This window comes from Panulirus ornatus, chromosome 41 (assembly GCF_036320965.1).
Source record: "Panulirus ornatus isolate Po-2019 chromosome 41, ASM3632096v1, whole genome shotgun sequence".
In the NCBI taxonomy this organism is placed as follows: domain Eukaryota; kingdom Metazoa; phylum Arthropoda; class Malacostraca; order Decapoda; family Palinuridae; genus Panulirus; species Panulirus ornatus.
Window position 1 is genome coordinate 18819614 of NC_092264.1, and position 23632 is coordinate 18843245.

The 23632-nt window shown below is 46.7% G+C and overlaps 1 protein-coding gene across 8 annotated transcripts in view; it reads right to left on the reverse strand.

Annotated features, from left to right (window-relative positions):
* Positions 1-432: 432 nt before the first annotated feature.
* Positions 433-23632, reverse strand: part of LOC139761739 (uncharacterized) — a 67941-nt gene continuing 44741 nt past the window's right edge. For 2 of the 8 annotated variants that reach the window (XM_071686144.1, XM_071686145.1), the window contains exons 7-29: positions 23097-23282; positions 22804-22939; positions 22053-22177; positions 19768-19965; positions 19140-19256; positions 18016-18204; positions 16738-16944; positions 15925-16131; positions 15310-15561; positions 14438-14599; positions 13166-13220; positions 12299-12405; positions 11575-11952; positions 10880-11149; positions 10537-10698; positions 10044-10259; positions 9540-9790; positions 8854-8976; positions 7116-7184; positions 4211-4392; positions 2994-3181; positions 1588-1803; positions 433-1374 (exon numbers count right to left, since the gene is read on the reverse strand). In XM_071686144.1, the coding sequence (XP_071542245.1) occupies positions 1222-1374; positions 1588-1803; positions 2994-3181; positions 4211-4392; positions 7116-7184; positions 8854-8976; positions 9540-9790; positions 10044-10259; positions 10537-10698; positions 10880-11149; positions 11575-11952; positions 12299-12405; positions 13166-13220; positions 14438-14599; positions 15310-15561; positions 15925-16131; positions 16738-16944; positions 18016-18204; positions 19140-19256; positions 19768-19965; positions 22053-22177; positions 22804-22939; positions 23097-23282 (4149 nt within the window). In that variant the 3' untranslated portion in view covers positions 433-1221. The remainder of the gene's footprint in view (positions 1375-1587; positions 1804-2993; positions 3182-4210; positions 4393-7115; positions 7185-8853; positions 8977-9539; positions 9791-10043; positions 10260-10536; positions 10699-10879; positions 11150-11574; positions 11953-12298; positions 12406-13165; positions 13221-14437; positions 14600-15309; positions 15562-15924; positions 16132-16737; positions 16945-18015; positions 18205-19139; positions 19257-19767; positions 19966-22052; positions 22178-22803; positions 22940-23096; positions 23283-23632) is intronic. The other 6 variants (XM_071686148.1, XM_071686146.1, XM_071686147.1 and 3 more) reach the window with 3 other exon arrangements.

Consider the following 23632-nt stretch of genomic DNA (forward strand, 5'->3'; position numbering starts at 1 on the left):
CGACTTCCACACACTTTTCAAGGCTCCCAAAATTTTCGCCCCCCCCCCCCCCCTCTGATCCACTTCCGCTTCCATATATATATATATATATATATATATATATATATATACATATATATATATATATATATATATATATATATATATATATATATATATATATATATATATATATATATATATATATATATGAATCTTTTAAAATTGCCATTTTTCTATTGTTTGAATTGTTTTTAATATCTAGAAGAATTAAATGTTCTCACTGTACCAACATGAACATCATCTTACTCAAGAGACCTTTGTATTCACTTGGTAACCTGTGATGTTGTCTGTGTCAGTCCACAGTTTTTCTGCCTCTTTAGTGTGAGTGAGGTACAATGTTCCACTCACTACATCCTCCACTGATTACAGGGATAAATGAAAGACTCTAAGTATTATTCAAGAATAGATCCATTCTTGTCTAATAATAAAAACATAATTGGACATTTCCAACATTTAGTTAGGACTTTATACAAATTGTAAAAAAAACTATACTTAACATATAAGCAATATCTTAAATCGCCCCTAGAGAACAGAAAGTAGAGTAGCGGGTGAAAATATAGGAGAGAGAAACTGGCAGTGACTCGTTTGACACTAGTGTTGCTTACAATAATTAAGCACAAAAACCCCAACTGTATACACTTTGTACAATCTTTAGATACACCATCATCGCGTCTCTTTGTCCTGGCAACGCCTCTCGGGCTATGCTTGTAGGTCCATCCCATCCCCAAGTCACGCACTTCGGGATGAGTATTTTCACAGATGCTGCTAGCTACATCAACAAAACACGAGATTTCACTACTGTTTGTCCGTGGAAGGTCGGTCGTCAACACCATGTTGTCACGTGAGGAGTACGCAGACTCGGGGTCCGTAGAGTGGTCGGGCATCGCTGGGGTCGTCAACATACGATCAATCCTTCGTAGTCGGGTGTAGGTCCATAAACGTGGTAGCCAAGGTGTGATACGTCCTCCAGCAGCACTTTGATGATCTCTCTCACAGGTCTTAAGCCACCACGGCAAGCCTCCACCACTGCCCAGGTCGCTCTCGTGTCTCCACAGCTTCGATGGAAAGCCCTGGATGGAGAGAAGGAACCAGGCAAAGAAAGAGGCCCAGGTGGGAACCACGGCTGCGAGGGAGGAAGACATCAGTGCCGTCGAGTACAACAGTTGCTGTTCAGTCACACTACTTGAAGCAGACAGGGCCGGCCTCGAAGCCGAACGCTTGGTTGGGGAGGCCGTAGTCTGTTGGGTGGAAGTCGACGAGGGGTAGATGGGCCAGGTTCTCCGTCCGAACTTCAAATACCGTCCGCGCACTCCCTGGTAGACCACTTTTCGTCTGTGGAGAGAATGTCTCATTTAAGATTCAAATCTCACAAAACTTTGGATGAATTCGTCAAAAACTCATTCGGTTGACGGTCGTTGGCCAAACTACGTACACAAGAAAGTCTTTATAAACGACTCAGAATCATCTATGAAGCATTGTATCTCAAGTTGTCATACAAAAAGGTATATAACATGAAGGACGATGCACCACATGCGGCAGACTTACAGCGCATCCGTCGGTGAGAACGTTCGGTTTGATTGTATCGATGGAAAATATCTGTTCGTCCTGCCCCATGAGCATGATGGCTAGGTTGTGGTTGAGGTTGTCTTCGTCAAACCAAGCCTTGGACTGGACGCAGGTATACGTGAAGTTCTGGTAGGCGTAGGAGGAGAGGAGCCGCAGGAACGTCATCTGAACCACGCCCGTCGTCTCATATGTGATCTGCGGCGACATGAACAACATTGTTGGAGGGAGGAAGGGAAGGAAAGGGTCACGCTCTCATCCATCTCTGGGAATCAGAGTCCTATAGACCTTTAGGATACAGAGTCCTACAGACCTCTAAGATTCAGTCCTGTATCCAATAGAGTCTTCCTAGGTTCTACAAAAATGCTTTTTACAAAGGTAAACACTCTAGTACGGAGAACCTGGGACCAGAGACACAGAACATCTCACTATAGGTCTGCTGAATACTACCTGGAGAGACCACAGTAGAAGCCGAGAAGAGATCAGATGACACCACATGACCAGCGAAGTCCGCATCTTGTATCTGAAGAATAACCCAGGTAAACATACCAGAGAAACAGTATTATCTTTATTTGAAAAATGAAGAAGATGGATAACATCGATCCCGTCTGAGGTAAGTGAACCAAACTTTATTTGATATGTCCCATTCTTAAGTCGAAGACGCCATTCACAGACGAAAGCCCAAGCCAGGCGTTAAATGAAAAGTCAAGAGAATTAAAGAAACAGAAGAAAAGAAAAAAGAGGAAAAATAGTCCAAATGTTTTCGATGAAGCGAACACCAAGAAAGGTCATCAAATTGCAGCACAAATACACAGACAAAGGCCTCCGTGCCCAATGAAAAGCAACATTTGTCTTGCAAACGACACCACCACACTCCTCACGCTGGACACGAGACGCCCACAACACCTACACACAGACCCAACCTGAGACAGTCAACTATATAAAAAGTTCGAGTATGACCCTCTCATCTTTCTCATGAACCCAGATATACAACTCACATGACCTCTACTAAATTCCCAGGATTTCTGTAAGTCTAATAAAAAGCAGTGACATAGATCAGACATATTGTGACGGACTCACAGACACTCACTGATAAATGCCTTAAAACCTTTGCCTAAAATCACTTAAATCCCAGAAAGCCTTTGAGCTAAAACTGTTCCGTGTAGCGACGGGTCTTCCCAGGAGAATATCCACCTTCCATTCTAACTCATTCATCTCACGTCTGTATTATTCCTCATCTTAAATCGTTAGGGAAATTTCTTGTCTCTAAACTACGTCCTTCTTTTCAATCCCTGACTTGACCTTGCTCTTGGTCCTAATGAAATTCCTCTTTGAGACACTGTTTTCCCTCGCTACGCCACGTCCTTGCCTTTTCACTCTCTCCTTACCTTAAATCCGCCCCTGAGGTGAGAGAACCAAGCGTCCTCCCTGCCAGTTCTCCTCCAGGGAATGTTGATGATCTTGGAGGCGTGAACGTCGGGGAAGACGCAGGTCTCACCGGACACCGTCATGTTGCAGAAGACGTACACAGCGTCGTCTGGCATGCCCAGGTTGGGGTCGATCCAGTACCAGCCGTCTGTTGCAGCAAGGGAAGAAGGTTAGTGGCTGCTGGTGGGAGAATGGGTGATAGAGAGAGTAGGTAGAGCTGGTGTGGTTGCGGTAGGGGAAAGGGAGTGTGGCAGAGGTGGGAGAGTGGTGAGAGATGACGGATGGAAGTGTGACAGTAAGATAGATGATCAGTAACAAAGAAGACAAACTGTGGAAGAGATGGAGAAGTGGGAACTAAACCGGAAAATGGTGGCATTGTTGGTAGGGGTCAGAGTGGTGGGAAGTGTAGTGTTGATGGTGGTGAGAAGTGTAGCCTCAGGAAGGCAGTGACAGCAGCTGGCCAGTGGCCTGATTAAGAAACATTTCTGAGGAGGATGACGGAAGACACAGGAAATTTAGCAATAATCCAGCTCAGTGTTCAACTTATCTGATCATTAGTATCTATATTAAGCTCACCAATTACTTCCCACACGTGGCCGTTAATGGATCGTCTTATAGCTAGTAATTCTGTTGGTATACTTAACAACGCCTTACGTCATGATCAAAAGACAAGACACAGCAGTAACATCATGTCACTGGAACTTTGCTTGAGTGAGGATGATATGAATATCACGTGTTTGGTATGTTGTTATCAGTTATTCCTACTTTATATGACACAGATCCTCTGTCCCAGCTTTCCCATCTGCAGGCCAGTGTGTCCTCGTGTCTGGTTAAGGGTCTATGACAACTATTGGCTGTTGCTTTGTCCTTATAATGATCCTGGACCAGACGTCAGTCCCAGTATTGTCAGGCTCACGTCGTATCAGACAGGTGAGTCTACCTCCACACATACATTTTATGATCTCTATTCCCTGATCTCACTCTCTCTTTACCGTTTCATTTCACTTGTTTTTAGTCTTATAACTTCCTCGCCTTCCTTATTATCACCTTTCCCTCCCTCGACCAATCAAAATTTTGTTTTTCTCTTCCAGTCATCCTTCCCGTGGTCCTGATCCTCCTCCTAATCACAGTGCACTTTCCCCTGTCATCCCTACATCCTCCCCAGGAACTTACGAACCTTTAAACTTGGGGTGGCCGTAGTAGAGGTCCCTGCAGGTCCTGGCTGGGTTCTCCTTGGTACCGATGGGTTTCTTCATGCGCTCCAGGTCCTGCCTCATGGTGTAGATGTTGGTGTACATGTCCATCAGCTTCACGTCGAAGTCGTTCATTCCCTCGCCCTTCTGACGCTTGATGCTGGGCCTAGATGTGTCATGTGGACGTTCATGATTAGAGACATAAAGTGACATGATGAAGGTTAGTGATGTACGGGGTCTTTGTGAGGTCGACAAGAACATAACATGGAATGGCAGTGATGGATGGACACTTCATGCTTCTACTCTGAAGCCGCTGATGTCGATTACAAGAGAACATAGGATGTTGTGGATGTGTGGGATTCGAACTCATAAACGTGAAATCACTAATGTCAACAGACAAGTAGCATTAGATGTCACTGGTGTATGTAGGCCTGGTACCTGTACATGTGGCAATGATGATAGTCAAGGGCAGTGGAGGGCAATGTAAACATACGACGATGGATCCTGGCGGTTTGAACTGAGGTCAGTGGCTCGGGAGGAGCGTGAGGTAGTCGTCTGTACGGGAGTGTCTGGTCGTGGCAGTGAGGGCGAGATGATCTCAGTCCATACTAGGGTTTCATATGACTCAGATCCTGGAGACTCTCGCCACGGACAGAGATATGAACAAGGTTAAGTAGTAAAAGGAGGGAAGCAAGGAGAAGAGATGAAAAACATAAAGTTTTGAAATTTGGTGGGAGTGCAAAAACTGCCCTTTAAAATCCGCTGGAGCGAAGTTGACAGGAAAGAAGTGAACTGATGAAAAAATTCCTAAGTTTGACGATGTTGGGAAAGAAACAAACGTCACAACAACCAACCCTTGAGTTGCCACTGGCCACACAGTTGATCATGTGACACACAAATGGATCGAGTATTACGCGGTGCAGTTACCTGCGAAGCCACACAATCAGCCAGCTCCCGGGAGCAATATCTACAGAAGATGGAAAGTGAACCAAGATTGTAAGCGTAGGGCAAGTGAGTGAAGTTTGGTGCTTAGGCTGAAAAAAGCTGATGATCTGGATTGTTTTGGACTGGATTGTTGAGTAAGAATGTGCAGCGAGAACCACCCCAGACGTGACAGCATGGCACCTCAGTTTCTTCTTACATGACCTACCATGACCTACAGCATACCACATGACGGTCCTCTCATGCACAGATGATCTCATGGTCATGTCACAACACCATGACAACACAGTAGCAACAACAAACATCCAGCACTTCATGAGACACTGCAACGATGGCTTACCCACAACATAATGACCGCATCTCCACAGTCCTCCATCATCCTCTCAACCCCCAGACAGACACAAGTCCAACCTACATCTACCTCGTACGAACAATCATGATGAACAAAACACCTGATCTTCAAGGCATCACGTAAGAACATAAGATTAACACATGACATTCACTTCCCCTCACCAAAAACACCCCTGCCTCACACTTCAGACTCACACATCCAACAAACACAACATGAACGAAACACATACGCATGGAAACTACCCGACAAGCACTAAACAACCGCATTCCTTGCTTAGTCATAAACTTCAGCCCACCAGACAGACATATGTCCATTTGAAACCATGCTCCCCAGACATGCACCAGTCACACTCTCACGTCTGTCTGAACTACTGATTGTCGTAATGTCGACAAAATTTGCTTCGTTTACACATACATGGTCCCAGGGTCTTACTGTTGTCATGGCACGTCACTCAGGGTCAAGCTGAACTGAAACGTTTGGTGCATGACGCGCCTGATCTATCATAATCCTTCAGTCTGAATGGCTGTTCGAGAATGATTGTGAGACAAGTGCAATGTGGAGGTGCATGATGTCATCGGTGGAGGCAAGCTATATGACTGTATGGGGGTGGAAGGCAGGTCACGGGTACAACCAGGTTTCAGACTTTGATGACCTGCTTCAATTTATAGACATGAAAAATATAACATAAAACTGTGGGAATTTAGATGTCATTAGAATTATGCTATGTGCCTACAATCGTACATCATATTTGCAAACGGAGTATAAGCTAATTAAAAAACTTAGAAAAACATATATATATATATATATATATATATATATATATATATATATATATATATATATTCTTTCTTTCTTTCAAACTATTCGCCATTTCCCGCATTAGCGAGGTAGCGTTAAGGACAGAGGACTGGGCCTTTGAGGGAATACCCTCACCTGGCGCAATTAATATATATATATATATATATATATATATATATATATATATATATATATATACTAAAACGCCACTCAAACCACTGACTGGAATGTGGGAGAAGGAAGAGTATACTAAGCTACCAAGAGGCAGAAAGAACTGGTCTACTCGACCATGATGGAGTATCTGGTCGAACAGACCAATACCTTCAGTGACCCGGCAGCTTAATATGCTCTTCACTGCTGCTCTCAGCGCAGCGGTTCGAGTCTTTCTGCTAGAGGTTTGATATGACATTGGATCTGCTTGTATTTTTCTTTTTTTTATGTGTGTGTGTGTGTGTGTGTGTGTGTGTGTTATATGGTTGATCACCTCTCCCGTAGCAGATGTTTATATATGGAAGGTACGCATGATATCGAGTGAGGAAGTGCATTACCGGGGATCGAACCCCGGGACCTGACTCATGCAATGCCTTCATGCAGGCAGTTACTTGTTGCTGCTACACTGCCACACTCACTCCACATCAGGCGCTACCTTCCTACTGAAGTCATCATACAGATCCGCCTCAACAACTGTTGTGAAGATAACTCAGTTTTCTATCAAGCTTTGGTAAATGTAGACAGAAAGTAGACGAAAATGTGTCGGTGGGGGTAGCCACCATGGGGGCTGGTCCCCGCATACTAACCTGAACGTTCGACCATCAGATTGTCGGGGTTTGTTAGGACGTGGTCGCTCTCTGCGGCGCTTGTTCCCTCTGCAAGAGTCACCCATCAGATCACAACTACTCGCTTTGTGTACTTGACATTAACCTTCATCGACTTGGGGACATAAGTCAACAGAAAGATAAAAAAAAAAAAGAATGGTGGGGGTTGAGGGGTACCTGAGCGATCATAGTGGTATACACACCAGCAACTATGTGTTCCTGAAGCAGGTATACGAAAGAGTATTAAAGGCAATAATGAAGAAGCCTACAGACACTGGGTTATCACTGAGATAATGGATATGTCGTAGTCTACATAGGAAACCTATGCTCAATCTTATAATGCTTCTTCTGCAACATGTCTTTCCTCGCGCTTACATGAACACTACTGATCTATGCAAGACTTAACTCAAAAACGTAATCAATATTGAGAGTTCACTACTTATATAATCTTAATTTCTGTCTTCCGTCTCCTGTCTCTTAAACCAGGGAAGCAGGCACCAGCTACTCATTTTCGATACTTGCTGCAACTGTTTTGCCTCATCTTTAGCCTCTCGTACACTTTCAAATCATGATCTAACTGTGAAAACTTCCCTAGACTGTTGACAAACACAGACGCAGACAGAGCTGAAAAATCGTGGGAGAGCGCTTCCTGGTTAATGACAGGTGGACAGAAGACCCAAGTGTCCCTCACAGCTGACAGTCTATGACTGCAGTCTCGATGAAAAGTCGTTTACACATAAACACAAGCAAGGTCGTTTATAAGGGTTCGTTAGGCAGAAAAAGGGCCGTTTATGGGGTCCGTTTGGCTAAGATTTTTCAATCTTTCGTCCTTTGGTATAGATTGTACCGTTAACTGGGTCGACTGAGGTCGTCTGTGATCACAGTTTAACACAACCATGGTCGTTTACCTGGTATCATTGGCCATAGGTCGTGACCTTACTTTACGTGCCTGCTGTCATGAGTCATGTGCTTCAGACTGGGTCGACAGTGATTCCAGTACCTGATGATCATGACTGTTGGCGGTATGTCCCTTGGGCACAACCATTGCCGCATTCCGTTTGTCCTTTCTATAAGGTAGGAACATTAAAAAGGATTTCATTTAACGAAGGCAGGGCCATTCTGGGAGGTTAATGATTGGGAATGGTCTTTTATGGGAGTCATGTAGCTCAGGTAAGGTCGGATGTGGGATCTGGCAAGACGAGGGTAAGACGGGCCAGGTGTGATGGAGGATATACAAGTGACCCTGGGGCAGGGTGGCGTTAGTGCCTGGTGGGGGTGGGGCAGTACTTGACCAGTGTGTGGCACAGTCGTGGGTCACTCCACTTGTGCCACGGTTTATGCCAGGGATGGGCGGCCATAGCATTTATTCCACAGGAAGAGGTGTTTAGGGAACAAGGTCTCAGAGCAAGGGAGTGAAAGCACGACATCTGATGTAAAGCTTAATTTGCAGCTGAGGTGGTGCGTGGCGGGCGGGCGGGCGTGGGGCGTGGGGGATAGGGGTTGGAAAGGCTAGCCATCTGTAGCATGAGCCTCAGACGACCATTAGCCAAGCTGACGTTCAGTCCTATGGTCACCGCCCACTGGAAGGGTCGCTCAGCCAGTGTGAGCTGTTTGGTGACGCTCAAGGAGAACTACAGGCAATAAAGCGGTGCCAGGGGGGCCAACTGTGTCTTCTTTGTGGAGGCGAGACCTGGTGGCCGCTGGGACCCGCAGCACTCACCTATCCACCGGGGTAGAGTTGGGTCTCCGACGCCTATTCATTCGGCCTCTCCCGGGAGTAAAGGAGGTTTCAGACTTAGAGGGGGTGTCACACACTTCGCCTATCCTACAGTCGTCGTTCACCCTGTAAAACCCTCTAGTCAGTACAGTCACTCCAGCTCACTTTATAAAACCCTGTACACAAGACCTGCACCCTATGGTTTACCCTGATAAACTACACAAGACCTGCACCCTATGGTTTACCCTGATAAACTACACAAGACCTGCACCCTATGGTTTACCCTGATAAACTACACAAGACCTGCACCCTGTGGCTAATCACTTGATACATTCAATAGACGGATTCTATCTTCCATTCCGCCACTTTAGGTGAATGAAATAATAGTATTTACATTATGCATAATCTGAACTCGATTTGTGTATCTGTTTTCAAGTTCTAACTCCTCTTGAAATGTAAATTCTTTTTACTCTCCCAGTCCTAAGCATTCGAACACTACCAGTTACTAGATTAACTCCTAAATAAAGGCACTGAGGAGTTTTGTAGAAACGTATTCAACTTCCCGCTGTCCAGTGATGACGAAGTCCCACCTGTGTGACAAGAGCAAATATCCTTGAGCCTTACTACAACCCTCCTGCTACGAGTGTCCCCATCGCACCACAGGCTACAACACCGTCAGCAGCACCTACTTGGCATCTCTCTTGAAGCGGTCCGAGTCATCGGAGGCGGGATCGTACGGGGCGTCACGCTGGAAGAGAAGTTCCGGAGGCAACAGAGGGAGTTCTCCTGGTGGACCGGGAGGACCTGGGGGACCTGATGGACCAGTCTCTCCCTTTGGCCCTGTAGAACCGGGAACACCCTTCGGGCCGGGAGGACCCAGTAACCCAGGCAGACCCTGGGGACCGTCTCCTCCCTTTGTTCCCAGAAGACCTAAAGGTCCCTGTTGAACGTGAAGACAAACGTGAAGATGTAAACCATTAAGATCTGTTTGTCATGTTGACATGGCTAGAGTCACACGCAAGATACGGTTATAATATTGTATGAAATGATCAATATTCACACAGTTGGTATGCTCAAGTTTTGTCTCAATTATTCAATGCTCTCGACTGGCTATCTGCCTCTTGCAGTGGGTGAACATACAGGTTTGTATATATCAACATTTGTGTGTCTGTCTGTATGGTAGTGATACATACAGGTTCTCCCTTAACGCCAAGAGGTCCTTGAGGACCCTTCATTCCGGGTTCTCCCTTCTCTCCAGTCTCGCCCTTAGATCCAGCAATACCGATTTCTCCACGATGTCCTTTAGGTCCTCTTCGTCCTCGTCTGCCTTTCTGACCCTTTTGTCCAGAGCTTCCAGGAAGTCCAGGTTGGCCGGGGCTGCCCTCCTTGCCAGGTACGCCAACGTCGCCCTGAGGAATAAATCTCAGCGGTCAGACTTCCCTCAGTTAGCATCTCACACACCTGCTGACGCCTGAGCACTGCACGTACGACCCTCACCGTTGTCACGACCAACGACATCATTATGAATGATAAATTCGTATATTCATCTCTCGCAATAAGCAATAAAAGGATCATTTTTATATCCATAACATCTCTTCATGCATTATTTCAGAATATCATGACCAAGATATACTTACATTCCTAACCAAACACTCGGCCGTCCTTGAGAGACGAAAGGATACTCACGGCAGGACCAGGTGATCCCCGGAGACCAGGCAGTCCTTGAGGTCCGGGTAAACCTTGAGATCCTGTGGGACCAATGGCACCAGTCGGACCGGTCAAGCCTCGATCACCCTTCTCGCCAGGCGGGCCCGTCGACCCTTGTTCCCCAGCAGGACCTTCAGGACCCTGAGATAAGTGGATGAGGCTTACTTCCTGGGACGTTTTCCCTCACTCGCACATCAAGAGTCTCTACTGAACCATTTATATCAAAGGAAACAATAATACCGACACATATACTACACTGAGAAAGCACAGGTAACTAACTACTATCTACAGTCACGCGAGTTACTGGTTAATTATGACTCACAGGTTTGCCACTCGCTCCAGGAAGACCCATCTGGCCAGGAGGACCCTGGTCACCAGGAGGACCAGTGTCTCCTTGCTTTCCATCCTCGCCGTCCTTCCCAGGGGAGCCCTTGATTCCTTGTTTACCAGGTTCTCCCTGTGGCCCCGGGAAGCCAGGTGGTCCAGCATTTCCCTTGGGCCCAGGTGGACCAATGGGGCCTCGGATCCCTGGGGAACCCTGAGGTCCAGGTTTCCCCTCTTCTCCCTTAGGTCCAGGAGGGCCCATCTTTCCCTGAGAGAGAGAGAGAGATACAGAGAGAGAGAATCAAAGACGTGTCAAATGGTTAATGTGGATCACATCACAAATGTGTTGAGACAAGTTACTGTAATTATTGTTCATCATTTTGACAAGCTAATAGTCGAGGTGACGTAACACCTTCTCTGTCCCTATATGATGACGTCAGGTGATGAAAGAATCACTTCAAAAGATGGGAGACTTCAACAGTACAAACGGAAGATGGGAGACTTTAACAGTACAAACAGAAGATGGGAGACTTCAACAGTAAAAACAGAAGATGGGAGACTTCAACATTAGAAACAGAAGATGGGAGACTTCAACAGTACAAACAGAAGATGGGAGACTTCAACATTAGAAACAGAAGATGGGAGACTTCACCAGTACAGGGAATATAAGGCAGTAGCCCACTCGTTACTCACGTGTTCTCCATCCTTGCCAGGTGGACCAGGAAGCCCTTGTTGGCCAGGTTCTCCCTTCTCGCCCTGAAGGCCGTCAGGTCCATTGGGTCCCGGTAGTCCATTCGCTCCTTTGCTGCCCGTCTGTCCCGGTTCCCCAGTAGGGCCCAGTGGACCGGGCAGACCTCGCCTTCCAATGTCACCTTTTTCACCCTTCGGTCCGGAGTTCCCTGGCATTCCTTGTACCCCTGGGGGTCCGGCTGGTCCTGGTAGACCCTGGGGTCCATCCTCACCTTTCCTGCCAGTCCGACCCATCCGTCCTGGAGGACCACGCTCTCCCGGGGCGCCAATAGACCCTGGGGCTCCTCGCAGACCCTGAGGCCCTGCTGTGCCCGGGGGACCCTGAAGATCAATACTCATTGTCACATAAAGTCACATGGTCGACACCGTACCAGGTTTCACGACACACATCCAACTGACCAAAGGCAAACTGTATGATGATATATATATCAGGCGTTGCTGGTGACTGATGACTGACTGCTATTGCTCACTGTTGACTGACTGCTCCTACTATTATTAATGACTGATGACTGACTGCTATTGCTCACTGTTGACTGCTCCTACTATTCTTATTGACTGCTCAGCACGACAGGCACAGGAAACTTTATAGTTCATTTTTTTGTGTTATTCTGGTGTTGATATTTGGCTGCAACACCATCAGCACTTGACAAAACCATATCAACTGTACCTGGTTGCCCTTGCCGCCTTTAAAGCCCTTCTCGCCTGGTGGTCCACCTTCACCCTTGTCGCCATCCTCTCCTGGTTCACCCACGGGGCCCGGGGGTCCAGGCAGACCTGTACACACACACAAGAAGTGTTCGTCAGTCTCCAGAAATGTCTCAGATCCAACAACTAGAGTACACATCACAAGCATCTCATACATGAACATCCATGAACATCACGTACATCATTCACTGATGTAACACACATCACTCACCAGCACCTAAGACGTCCATTTGTTATAATAAGAACCCTATTACTTAGACACTACAAACTGAGGTTCTAATGTCATTATGACGTATAGCAAGACTTCAGAACCACTGCTTTGTAAGCCAGGGGATTTAGCTGCACTTTGTTTCACAGGAGGATCGCTACTCCCAGTGCTTCTGTAGGAGGAGGACAGAGAGGGTCCTCCTGCTGTGATTAATATGGAAGTCAATTTCGTCCAACAATCATATGATTAAACTTTTGGTTCCGCCACACCACAGTCGAGGATCTGATACTACTACGTTATATAACAGAGGGTTCTGCCTCAAGATAGATTAGGAATAGCTGTAAAGATATACATATGTATATATATATATATATATATATATATATATAGAGAGAGAGAGAGAGAGAGAGAGAGAGAGAGAGAGAGAGGACTCCTTGCGGTAGATTAGACTCAGCGGCATTTTGTTTTTCACGGAAAGAATTGAATGTATAGACGCCTGGCTGATAAGCTGGGCAGCTCGACTGACTGACTGAGTAAGTCGGCCGACTGAAGGACGTGAATGTTTGGCAGGAGTTAGTGAGTGGCAGGAGGGGTGGACTAGGTTGGCTGTTGTGTACTTACCGCGCGGACCCAGAAGACCGTCTCGTCCGGTGGGACCAGGTACTCCTTGATCACCCTGTGGGGCAAACAGGAAACATCGACGTTACCAAACTGTTCCATCCATAGCGATGTTCTACCTACCCAGCACTCTGGAAAGCTGCTCTGAATTCACCCCAGATAAATCGAAAAGGCAATCTAACTTTGTCCCCAGATACCGGGGATGTCCCCAGATACCGGGGATGTCCCCAGATACCGGTGATGTCCCCAGATACCGGGATGTCCCCAGATACCGGGGATGTCCCCAGATACCGGGGATGTCTCCTAAGTTTGTTCTCTCGGTGTATGAGAGGTACCTCAATTTGACCCAGAGACTCGGGTATTATCCTAACATTGCTGCAGATGCTCGGAAATTATCTTAATCTTACGTACTGTAAGTAATTCAGTTGTGATATAATTTGTTATGTAATTCCATGACTGTGGCCCAGTCCCCTGGACCCGTCATGCACTCATCGTCCCGCTGGGCGCCACCGTCCACAGGGAAGGGTCTGAGTGGACAGTACACTCGCCGTTTTTTGCGGCTAAAATTGATACATATGATGACGCCAGAACTTAATGTGAGGGAGTGTTAACAATGTACGTTGTAATCAATTTCATGATATCAACAACATACCTCAGTGCGCTATGTGAGAGCAATAGGCTATAAAATCGTTTCTCTGTTATACAGGCTCTGGTAACTGTCGTATGTAATCTTACTATTTTAATACCAGCGACAAAAAAAAAAAAAAAAAAAAATTTAATCCTTAAGCCACAATACTGAGTTACGTCAGACTTGGTATGTTTGTCCAGTGAAGATAGATCTATTCCTGGCAGTATAGTATTATACCAAAAGTATATGAGGATATAATCAGTCCAGAAGTATCTTTATGAGGATATGTATAGATAATAGTCTATGTTCATGGTGTTGGTTCATCACAAGAATAACTCCACCTAGCAATACAAAACGTTACAAAAGATCGTAAATCACATTGTATTCTTCCTGTAACTGGCTGGGTAACACTGTCACTACACCTTAACATAATGGTAACTACCTGTAACAAACCTTATGTTGCGTTACGTTAATACATCATAACTGTTACATGTAATTAGACGAGTCACGACCAGGAGCGTCCAGCGTTGTACCCACTGATGTCACAGGCACAAGATCCGGGTTATCTTGTGATAATGGCTCATGCAGTATGGATCATGACGGTCATGACTCGTGTTAGCGTAACGGTGAGGCTGTGCAGGACTTACCCTCTCTCCTTTGGCTCCCGAGGATCCTCGCGGACCAGGGGGGCCCACCTTGCCAGTGGGTCCTTGGGGCCCAGCTTCTCCAGCGGTCCCCATGGCCCCCTTGTCTCCCGGGGCGCCAGCGGGTCCCGGAGGACCACTCTCGCCCTTGAGACCGGCGGCTCCCTGAAATATGCAGGTCAGAGGTCACACTCGAGACCCTACAGGAATAACACAGTATATCAGGAAATACATCACAGTTCTAAACCATCAATCCACCCGAGTTAACTGTCTATCTTTGATATCTTTCTATCTTTTCTGTCGTCATCAGTCAATCAATCTTGTTGTCTATATTTTGTATCTATTTGCCCTTTTCAGAAATCCTATTTTTCACCCATGTACCGTTCATCTGTCCATTTCATTACGTATCTAATCATCTGTCTACCTGCCACACCTGTATGACTGAGTCTGCATGTCATACATGTGTCATCATCTACACGTCTGTCTGTGTCTGGCAGGTTATCAGTCTGGTGAGATGTGAGTGTCTCTCTGTGTAAAGCAAACTAGACGGTTGTAACTGTCAATGTTCACGATCAAGAAATAGTTTGGTGTAAGATCAACATTTTGTGGCGAATTTTGGACGTGACGTAAAGGAAGCAATACTTCAGCAGGAGACTGTCTGCTGCTCTGACTGTCGATGGATGAGTCTAGTGGATTCAGCTCTCGTGAAACTGCTAACTTCAGTCGTCCTGTTCATGTCGTCATAACGTTTCCCGGTCTTCAGTCCCTCAAGATTAGATTTCCCGCCATGGCTGTGGTCTTGCGTCCACACGTCACGCCTGTAGTAACATGACATTGGCCGGATCTCGTCCCCGACACCGGGTGGCGCTACTCACGGGGATGCCCGAGAGACCACGCTCTCCGGGGAAGCCTGGTAAGCCCGGTGGTCCGACTGGTCCGTTCTTGCCTGGACGTCCCATCGTTCCTGGTGGTCCTTCTTTGCCCGCCTCGCCCGGTCTGCCTTCCTCGCCAGGAACACCAGGGGCCCCCGGGGGACCCGGTTCTCCTGCTGCTCCCGACTCTCCGGCAGGACCCACGGGGCCCACAACACCAGGAGGACCTTTAGAACCCTGATTCCCTTGCTCGCCCTGAGGAAAATTTAGGTCAATTATGACTAAAGATTCAGGCACATTATGACTAAAGATTCAGGCACATTATGACTAAAGATTCAGGCACATTATGACTAAAGATTCAGGCACATTATGACTAAAGATTCAGGCACATTATGACTAAAGATTCAGGCACATTATGACTAAAGATTCAGGTACATTATGACGAAAGATTCAGACACATTATCATTAAAGAAAGATTTGGGTAAATCATCACTAGCAAGAAATATTCAGACAGATTATTAACATGACAGTGACTGAATGATCAGTCTGCACTTATATTTTTTTTTCTTTGTCTGAAGGACTGCCGTTATAGCTGGGTGGAGGAACTCTCCTACTTACTGGAGGGCCTCTCTCTCCGGGAGGTCCTACGATGCCGTCCTTGCCATCCACTCCAGGAGGACCTGGTGGTCCAGCGAAGCCAGTAGGTCCTTCAGGCCCCTGAGGTCCTTGCTCACCGGAGGAACCTGGGGGTCCAGGTTGACCGGTGTCGCCCTTCGGGCCAGAAAGTCCAGTCTTTCCTCTTCGGCCTCGAGATCCACGGAAGCCCTGCGGGTTGTGTGAGTTTAGACGAGACAGTGGAAGCCTTGACGATGGATTTAAGGGACACACAACTCAGAAGGGACCCAGCATCCCACAGGAAGGACAAGAGTTCATGAAAACAAAAGTCAGAAGAGGAAGATCACAGTTGTAACGTTCTTGTTGGTGTTGAAGACTTTCCTGAACCTTTAGGAATATGAAACTGAGTCACAACACAGTGGCATGTGGAAAGATAACTATTTACATAGCAGTATTGAGAACATTTTGACAACATAAACACGACTATTTCTCCTCTGACTTCTTTAAAAGTATTCGTCAAGGATACTGACTCTCAATCTTTATTTTTTTGTTGTTTCTTACATATCATTTTAGCTTTTGATCTTCGTAAACAAAATCAAGTACAGGAGAACCAGGTTCAGCCATACGAAGATACCAGAAGCCAGGTGAGCAAACTTAGTATAGCATGAACGTTTTCTTCACAGTCAAGTAAGGTAATATTTCCAAATGTTTGTCATTGTGGAAGATAACCTGATACACCTCAGTTTATCACAAGAAGATTTCTGTTTGCTGGTCACTGAACAGGAAGGACAAGTGCTTTGCCGAAGACCTACATACCCTTGGCCCTTGTTCGCCTCGTTCTCCTGGAAGACCTGAATTGCCTCGTTCGCCTTTGTCTCCGGGTCGACCTTGGAGACCTGGAGAGCCCTTGTCTCCCTTGTCTCCAGGAGGGCCCGGGTAGCCTGGGAACCCAGGGACGCCCAGCTTCCCCTTCTCTCCTGATGAACCCGGTGGGCCTGTCTCTCCCCGGGGACCCTCGAAACCCTGCAGAATATGGAGACGGTAAGCCTGGCGAGGGTGAGTGTAGACCCTGGTGACATGATGAGTGTGGAGCCAGGTGACATGGTGAGTGTGGAGCCAGGTGACATGGTTAGTGTAGACCCTGGTGACATGATGAGTGTGGAGCCAGGTGACATGATGAGTGTGGAGCCAGGTGACATGGTGAGTGTGGAGCCAGATGACATGGTGAGTGTAGAGCCAGGTGACACAGTATGAAATAATGAGTGTGAAACCTTGTTACATGATGCGAAATGATGAGTGTGGAATGTGGTGGCATGATGTGACATGATGAATGTGGAACCTGGTAACATGATGGGTGTGGAACCTGATGACATGACGAGTACATAACTGATGACATGATGAGTGTAGAAATGATGACATTATGAGGAATACATCAGCAGTGATCCCAGTACAAGGGAGGAACACATATTAACGGGAAGTAAAGTGTTATTTTAACATCTAACCGAACCATCCAGGATATACATGGAAGGATCCTTGACCTTGTATCATGCAAAGGTGTAACACATGTGTGATCATGTGACCTCAGGCCAAGGTTAACATTTATTTCTTGACCAGCTTAAGCTTCTGACAACACCCTCATGTGAGATGCCAACATCTTGTTGGCTTCGGTTGGGTATCCATGTCAGGTATACAGACGATACAGTTGTATATCCATGCCAGGTATACACACGATACAGTTGTATATCCATGCCAGGTATACACACGATACAGTTGTATATCCATGCCAGGTATACACAAGATGCAGTTGTATATCCATGCCAGGAATACACAAGATGCAGTTGTATATCCATATCAGGTATACACACGATACAGTTGTATATCCATGCCAGGTATACATAAGATACAGTTGTATATCCATATCAGGTATACACAAGATGCAGTTGTATATCCATGCCAGGTATACATAAGATGCAGTTGTATATCCATATCAGGTATACACAAGATACACATCCAAACTTTTGACCAAAGTTTACCTCTTGGTTCCGCAGTTTGCCTGACACATTCAACATAGCACAATAACACCTCGAGTCTGACCTTGGGTCCCTCTGGTCCTTCGAGGCCGATCTGTCCCTCAGGGCCAACCTCTCCACGTCCTCCCTTCAAACCCATGTCACCTTTGGGTCCGTCAAGTCCTCGATCTCCTTTGTTGCCCTTCTCACCCTGGAAGCCCCTGTTGCCTTGGTCACCCTTGACCCCTCGAGGACCTGGGAAGCCCATTGAGCCCTGAGAAATAAAAAGAGAAACAGTTGTGCCATTAGGAAAAGTTCTTGGGGGAGAAAAACAGGTTTATAATTATGTCATACATATATATACACCGCTTCTGTGACCATAAACATTTCAATATCTTAAAACACTTAAGATATAAAAGTGATTAAACTTTAGGCTAAGCTTAACTTAGACCTGTGTAGGGGTTGCCTTTCAATCTTTCAGGTTCTGAATTTCTGTGATCATTCTCACGACGTCCATAGTTCTTGCAACTTGTTACCTCCTGCTAAGTAAACGCAGGGAGCAAGTAAGAGAGATGTTATGAAACGCTCCTTGATCTCACCATACTTCTCATACACATACTCATTAGTTGTCCTTCTTATTCTTAATGCCTCCCGGTCTGTCACATCGCTGGCTAGGCTCGTCTTCACGTATGGAACTCCCTGTACTGCCTACCTGCTTCTCTTTCTACCATCTTTAATGTTATCTCTCACCCCATACCTACATCACCAGTAAGTTGAACGACGATATACAGGACGTCACACAGAAAAAACGATTCCTTTTACTATACTGAAAGATCTTCCTGCCTTTCTATCACACTTGAAGATGTCATTATTATTTTCTTTAGCTTATTTTGCCACACCACAAACAACACTAACAACAGGACCTTCTAACTACCTACAGTCCTGACCCATCTACATACCGAACCTTCCCTCAACCTTCTCTCCTTATCACAAGCTGATCAGATAAGCTTTTGTGTCTCACCCTCAGTCACCAGCGTACTGGACGAGATACCTAGACGAGGCAGGTATGACACTGAGACCCTTACCAGCAGCCTGGCACCTACTCAAGCCTTTTGTGTCCACCATGTAAACTCTTCACGTCTGCACCCGCAGTAAACAACATGTACAATGTGATAACGATAAGCAAACAAAATTGAGTTCACGTCTTACCGAAGGACCAACCGGCCCTTTGTCGCCCTTAGGACCAATGATCCCCGGGTTGCCAGGGTGTCCAGGTAAACCATCAGCTCCGACCAAACCAGGCAAGCCGGGCTTACCACGAGGACCCTGGAAGAGAAGAAGAGTGTTAACCTTAAGCCTCACACATACCTGACGGAGAGATACGTTCTCAAACCTGGAATCAAACCTTCTGCTTGAAAAACATTCTGTTCAAAACATATGTGCTCATAATGGAAGCTGCTGTATCATTATGTAGAGCTGGCAAGGAAAGAACTGGAACACTGGTACCAGATGGTGAACACTAGAGCTGGAACACTAGTACCAGATGGTGAACACTAGAGCTGGAACACTAGTACCAGATGGTGAACACTAGAGCTGGAACACTAGTACCAGATGGTGAACACTAAGGCTGGACCACATGGTGAACACTAGAGCTGGAACACTGGTACCAGATGGTGAACACTAGAGCTGGAACGCTGGTACCAGATGGTGAACACTAGAGCTGGAACACTAGTACCAGATGGTGAACACTAGAGCTGGAATGTCACGATGAAGGAGATATAGCACAACAGACACGAGAGGTAACTGATGAGGTCAGGCATCTGTGCCAGGTACTCACGGAGGGGCCAGGAGGACCGAGCAGACCCTGAGGTCCAGGAGGACCTATAGGACCTGAAGGGCCTGACTGACCAGGGGGTCCAGGCTGTCCAGGAGGTCCTGAGTCACCCTCAGGTCCGTTGGTGCCCTCACTTCCAGGGATGCCAGGGGGCCCAGGGAGACCAGGGAACCCTCGGGGGCCGATGAATCCTCGCGGACCCTGAGGGAGGAGGATATGGATCATGCACATGGGACAGTGGCTGAGTAACATGGCCTCAGGCTATCTAGTTATGTCAAAAATATCTCATAAATCATGATGTTAATGGTCATATAACCAGACTCTGGGTGAAATAATTATCATATTCATTACCATACAACAAGTTTTCTTAATGCTACAATAAGGTGAAGATAGTGAGAGAAAGAGTTACATTTCTTCCTGGCATATTGGTCTCATTTCCTACAATGAGACGAACGTAACCATTCTACTCAGGTTATATCATGTGCCACGTCAGCAGGCAGAGTAAGAACCTCCCCAGCTGTGTGAGCAGTACTCCACGCGAAGACAGGTAAGCCCATCATATAACCGGGGCAACTGTACAGGTGATCGTGATCTTCCACACCTTCCATCATAGTTTGTCTTACATACACACGTTAACACACTGTGTAGTGTGTGGATTCTCACGACAAATCAGGCATTAAGGTGATATCAAGTATGTTTATTGTGGAGAGTGAGGGATGACATTGTTGAACCGTCAAAAAGTTGTGATGCATTTAAGCTAAATAGAGAGAAAGTGGGTTTTAGACTCGTTGATGCGTCTGCTGCACTGGAAAACTGCCGTCCACATCTTAGCTGACAGATGAAGCTGTGATGAGACGAAGCCTGGACCAGGCAGCGGAATTGGGAGGATGTGGGAAGCTTGGAGGAAGATAAAGTTGAGACGTTAACGAATGAGTGAACGAAGTTATTTGTCGAGAAGAGGATAACATTGTTAACAAAGATAAGGAGGAAGAACATGCGAGACAGGCCTGGCAGGAGGAAGACTTCCTCCCTCCCCCAGAGGAGAGAAGGAATAAGGAAGACGTGAGTTGGAAGACAACTTGATCATGTCGGCGGCGCTCCACTAAGCTGACGCGGTCGAGAACGTCTCTAATACGACAACTTAAAGCTGAGCGGGGCCACTTCAGACTAGCCCGAGGTCTCTCATATCTCATCTTCGAAGGATCAGTTTCCCACGACATCATTACTCTGCAGGTGGCACCACTCACGGTGGCAGGGTCACCAGAGCCCTGGACGGCCTGTCCCCACGCCAGCTTGGCTAAGTCCGTCAAGTTATCGTTAGCTAAACAGCCTTACTGGTGTGGTGAGGCTCGCACATGTCCACGTACGCGAAAGACAAGTAAGGTAGTAATATCAGCCAACCTTCGACAACGGCAGTTTGGTTCAACATAAGTAGACCCAACCAAAGACCAAATACAAGGACCTCAGGCGAACATGATGTGGTCTTAAGATACGTCTGCTGGGGGCGAGGGTCATCGACCTGACCAACTTATCTCCCAGGTCACGTCCTCCTCTTCCCTGTCCTTCCTCGAGTGGCGGTCTTCCGCAGCGGAACTCAGGTCAGGTCGCTGAAGACATTCCCGTGTTCATCAGGTAGTCGACAAGAAGTATTGTTCTGGCCTCCGTCACCAGCTGTCGCAACACCACAACACCTACAGTCTGGTCCTGGTGGTGGTGCGCGGAGTAGTTTGATGCAGACACTTTTGTTTTCTGGTGTATTGTTCCTCACGTGACCGAGTACGATCACTATGATGAAGTTGTGTGTAGTAAGTAATGATGCATGACACGGGCCTCCGTGTGTTGTCGTACAATACGAGGACTTCTATCCTTGTGAGGCGCTCTTAGGCCCGACGTGTGAGGAAGTACCAGCCTGCTCAGTAGAGGAACGGAGTTTTCCACGACCTGCTATACATGAGGTAACTCCTCAACCCGTCTGTGAGTTACCATAATGTACCTCGGGAATGTTGTTTTTCTGGGGAGGGAGTAACTGGAAATGACCTCTCAGAGATGAACTTATCCGGGATGAAATAGTCTCATACTCACCTTTCTTATAGACGACCTATTCTATGAGAGAAGACTGACTACCCATTACGACAGCCTAGTATGTGCTCATGGTGGCCAGGCCTAATACGTACGTCAGGGACAAGCTATTCTGTGGTGACGGTCTATCGCTGGGGAGAACCTAGTCGATATTGGTGACCTGTTCTCCGTTATCATGCAGGGGTGACCAACTGTCGTGGGTGACTTACCATCTCTCCGGGGAGACCGGTAACACCAGGGGAGCCAGGCTCGCCAGGCATGCCCTCGTGACCTGGAAGACCTGGTTCGCCAGACAGACCAACTGGACCTCGATGACCCTTCTCGCCCGGCATACCTGAAGTACGAGAGGTCAAGGTCAAGGGTAAGGATATGAGGGGATAGAGTCACTCATCAAGGATGAGGATATGAGGGGCTACAGCTACTCAACATTACTCACCGCAGCTGAGTCTTGTGGTGGTGTAAATTTTCACATGAATAACGAATCATCACAATGTACTTTGACTTTGAAGATATAGCTAAAGATTTCGTCTGCTTTTATTACTGGAAATAAAAGTATAGAAAGTACGCCACCAAGACGAAGGTACTGAGACCATACATGTCCCAGTGAAAACAGAAATAGTTAACACGAAAAAATATAAGAATATAAGAGGAACTTAAACCAGCACGACAGATGGTTAGTGCTGGAGTATTGCTCAAGGTTGACCAACTTAAAGTCAGGCATAAGAACATCTACATGAACAGTAATATTACAGCAAAAACAATTATACGATATTCTAAAAAATGCCGTTAGAATTAAGGAAACTATAAGTTTGTGGTCACAAATATAAGAAGAATAAACTTGATAAGATTTAAGGAATGTAACAATACAAGTGGAATCAGATGGCAAACGACCACTGTTGCCAGATCATGACGACCACTGTTGCCAGGTCATGGCGACCACTGTTGCCACAGGCGACTCACCAGGTAGGCCTCGAAGGCCCGCTTCTCCCTTGGATCCCGGTATACCGGAGAGGCCTCGCTCGCCGTCTCTGCCAGGTCGTCCTCGACGACCTCGTTGGCCGGTCGTGCCCATGTTACCCCGCATACCCCGGGGTCCCTAGTGCGGGAGGGAAGAGCATGGTAGTCAGTGGATCCTCGGGGGAAGTTTCGCTCTGGAAACAGCTTTAGGAATGGAGGGAAATTTTCCTCAATTTGACTTTTTTTGCTCTCTCTCTCTCTCTCTCTCTCTCTCTCTCTCTCTCTCTCAGACCTACCGGTTCTCCCATGTCTCCAGGCTCTCCTTTCAATCCTGGGTCTCCTGGTGGTCCTTCAGGTCCAGGCAGGCCGGTAAGACCCATGGGTCCAGCTGATCCCCTCATGGCCAACATGTGTTGAGACAGCTGCTGCTGGAATTGCTCCAGCATCTGGTCTGGACCTTTCTCGTTGCCTTGGAGATTCAGCTGCAGATGGAGAGAAGAAGAAATACGACATAAATCTACGATACAATAAATGATACGGCTGGTTTGGTTCTCCAGGCTGTGGAATAAGAACTTTCAAACAGTTTACATACTGGCCAAGAAAGGAGGATCGTTCATGAGGCATTCATGAGGTCACTCAGACATCCAGATTATACCATGGCTCACTCACACCTTCAGGACAGACCATGGCCTCACACTCAAACGTTTCAGACAAACGTGAAGTTCATGATGATATCTGAATATACATGTAGATGTCAAAGCAGACCATGTACTCTCTCAGAACATGACAGACCATGTAATCTCTCAGAACACTATGACAAACCATGTACTCT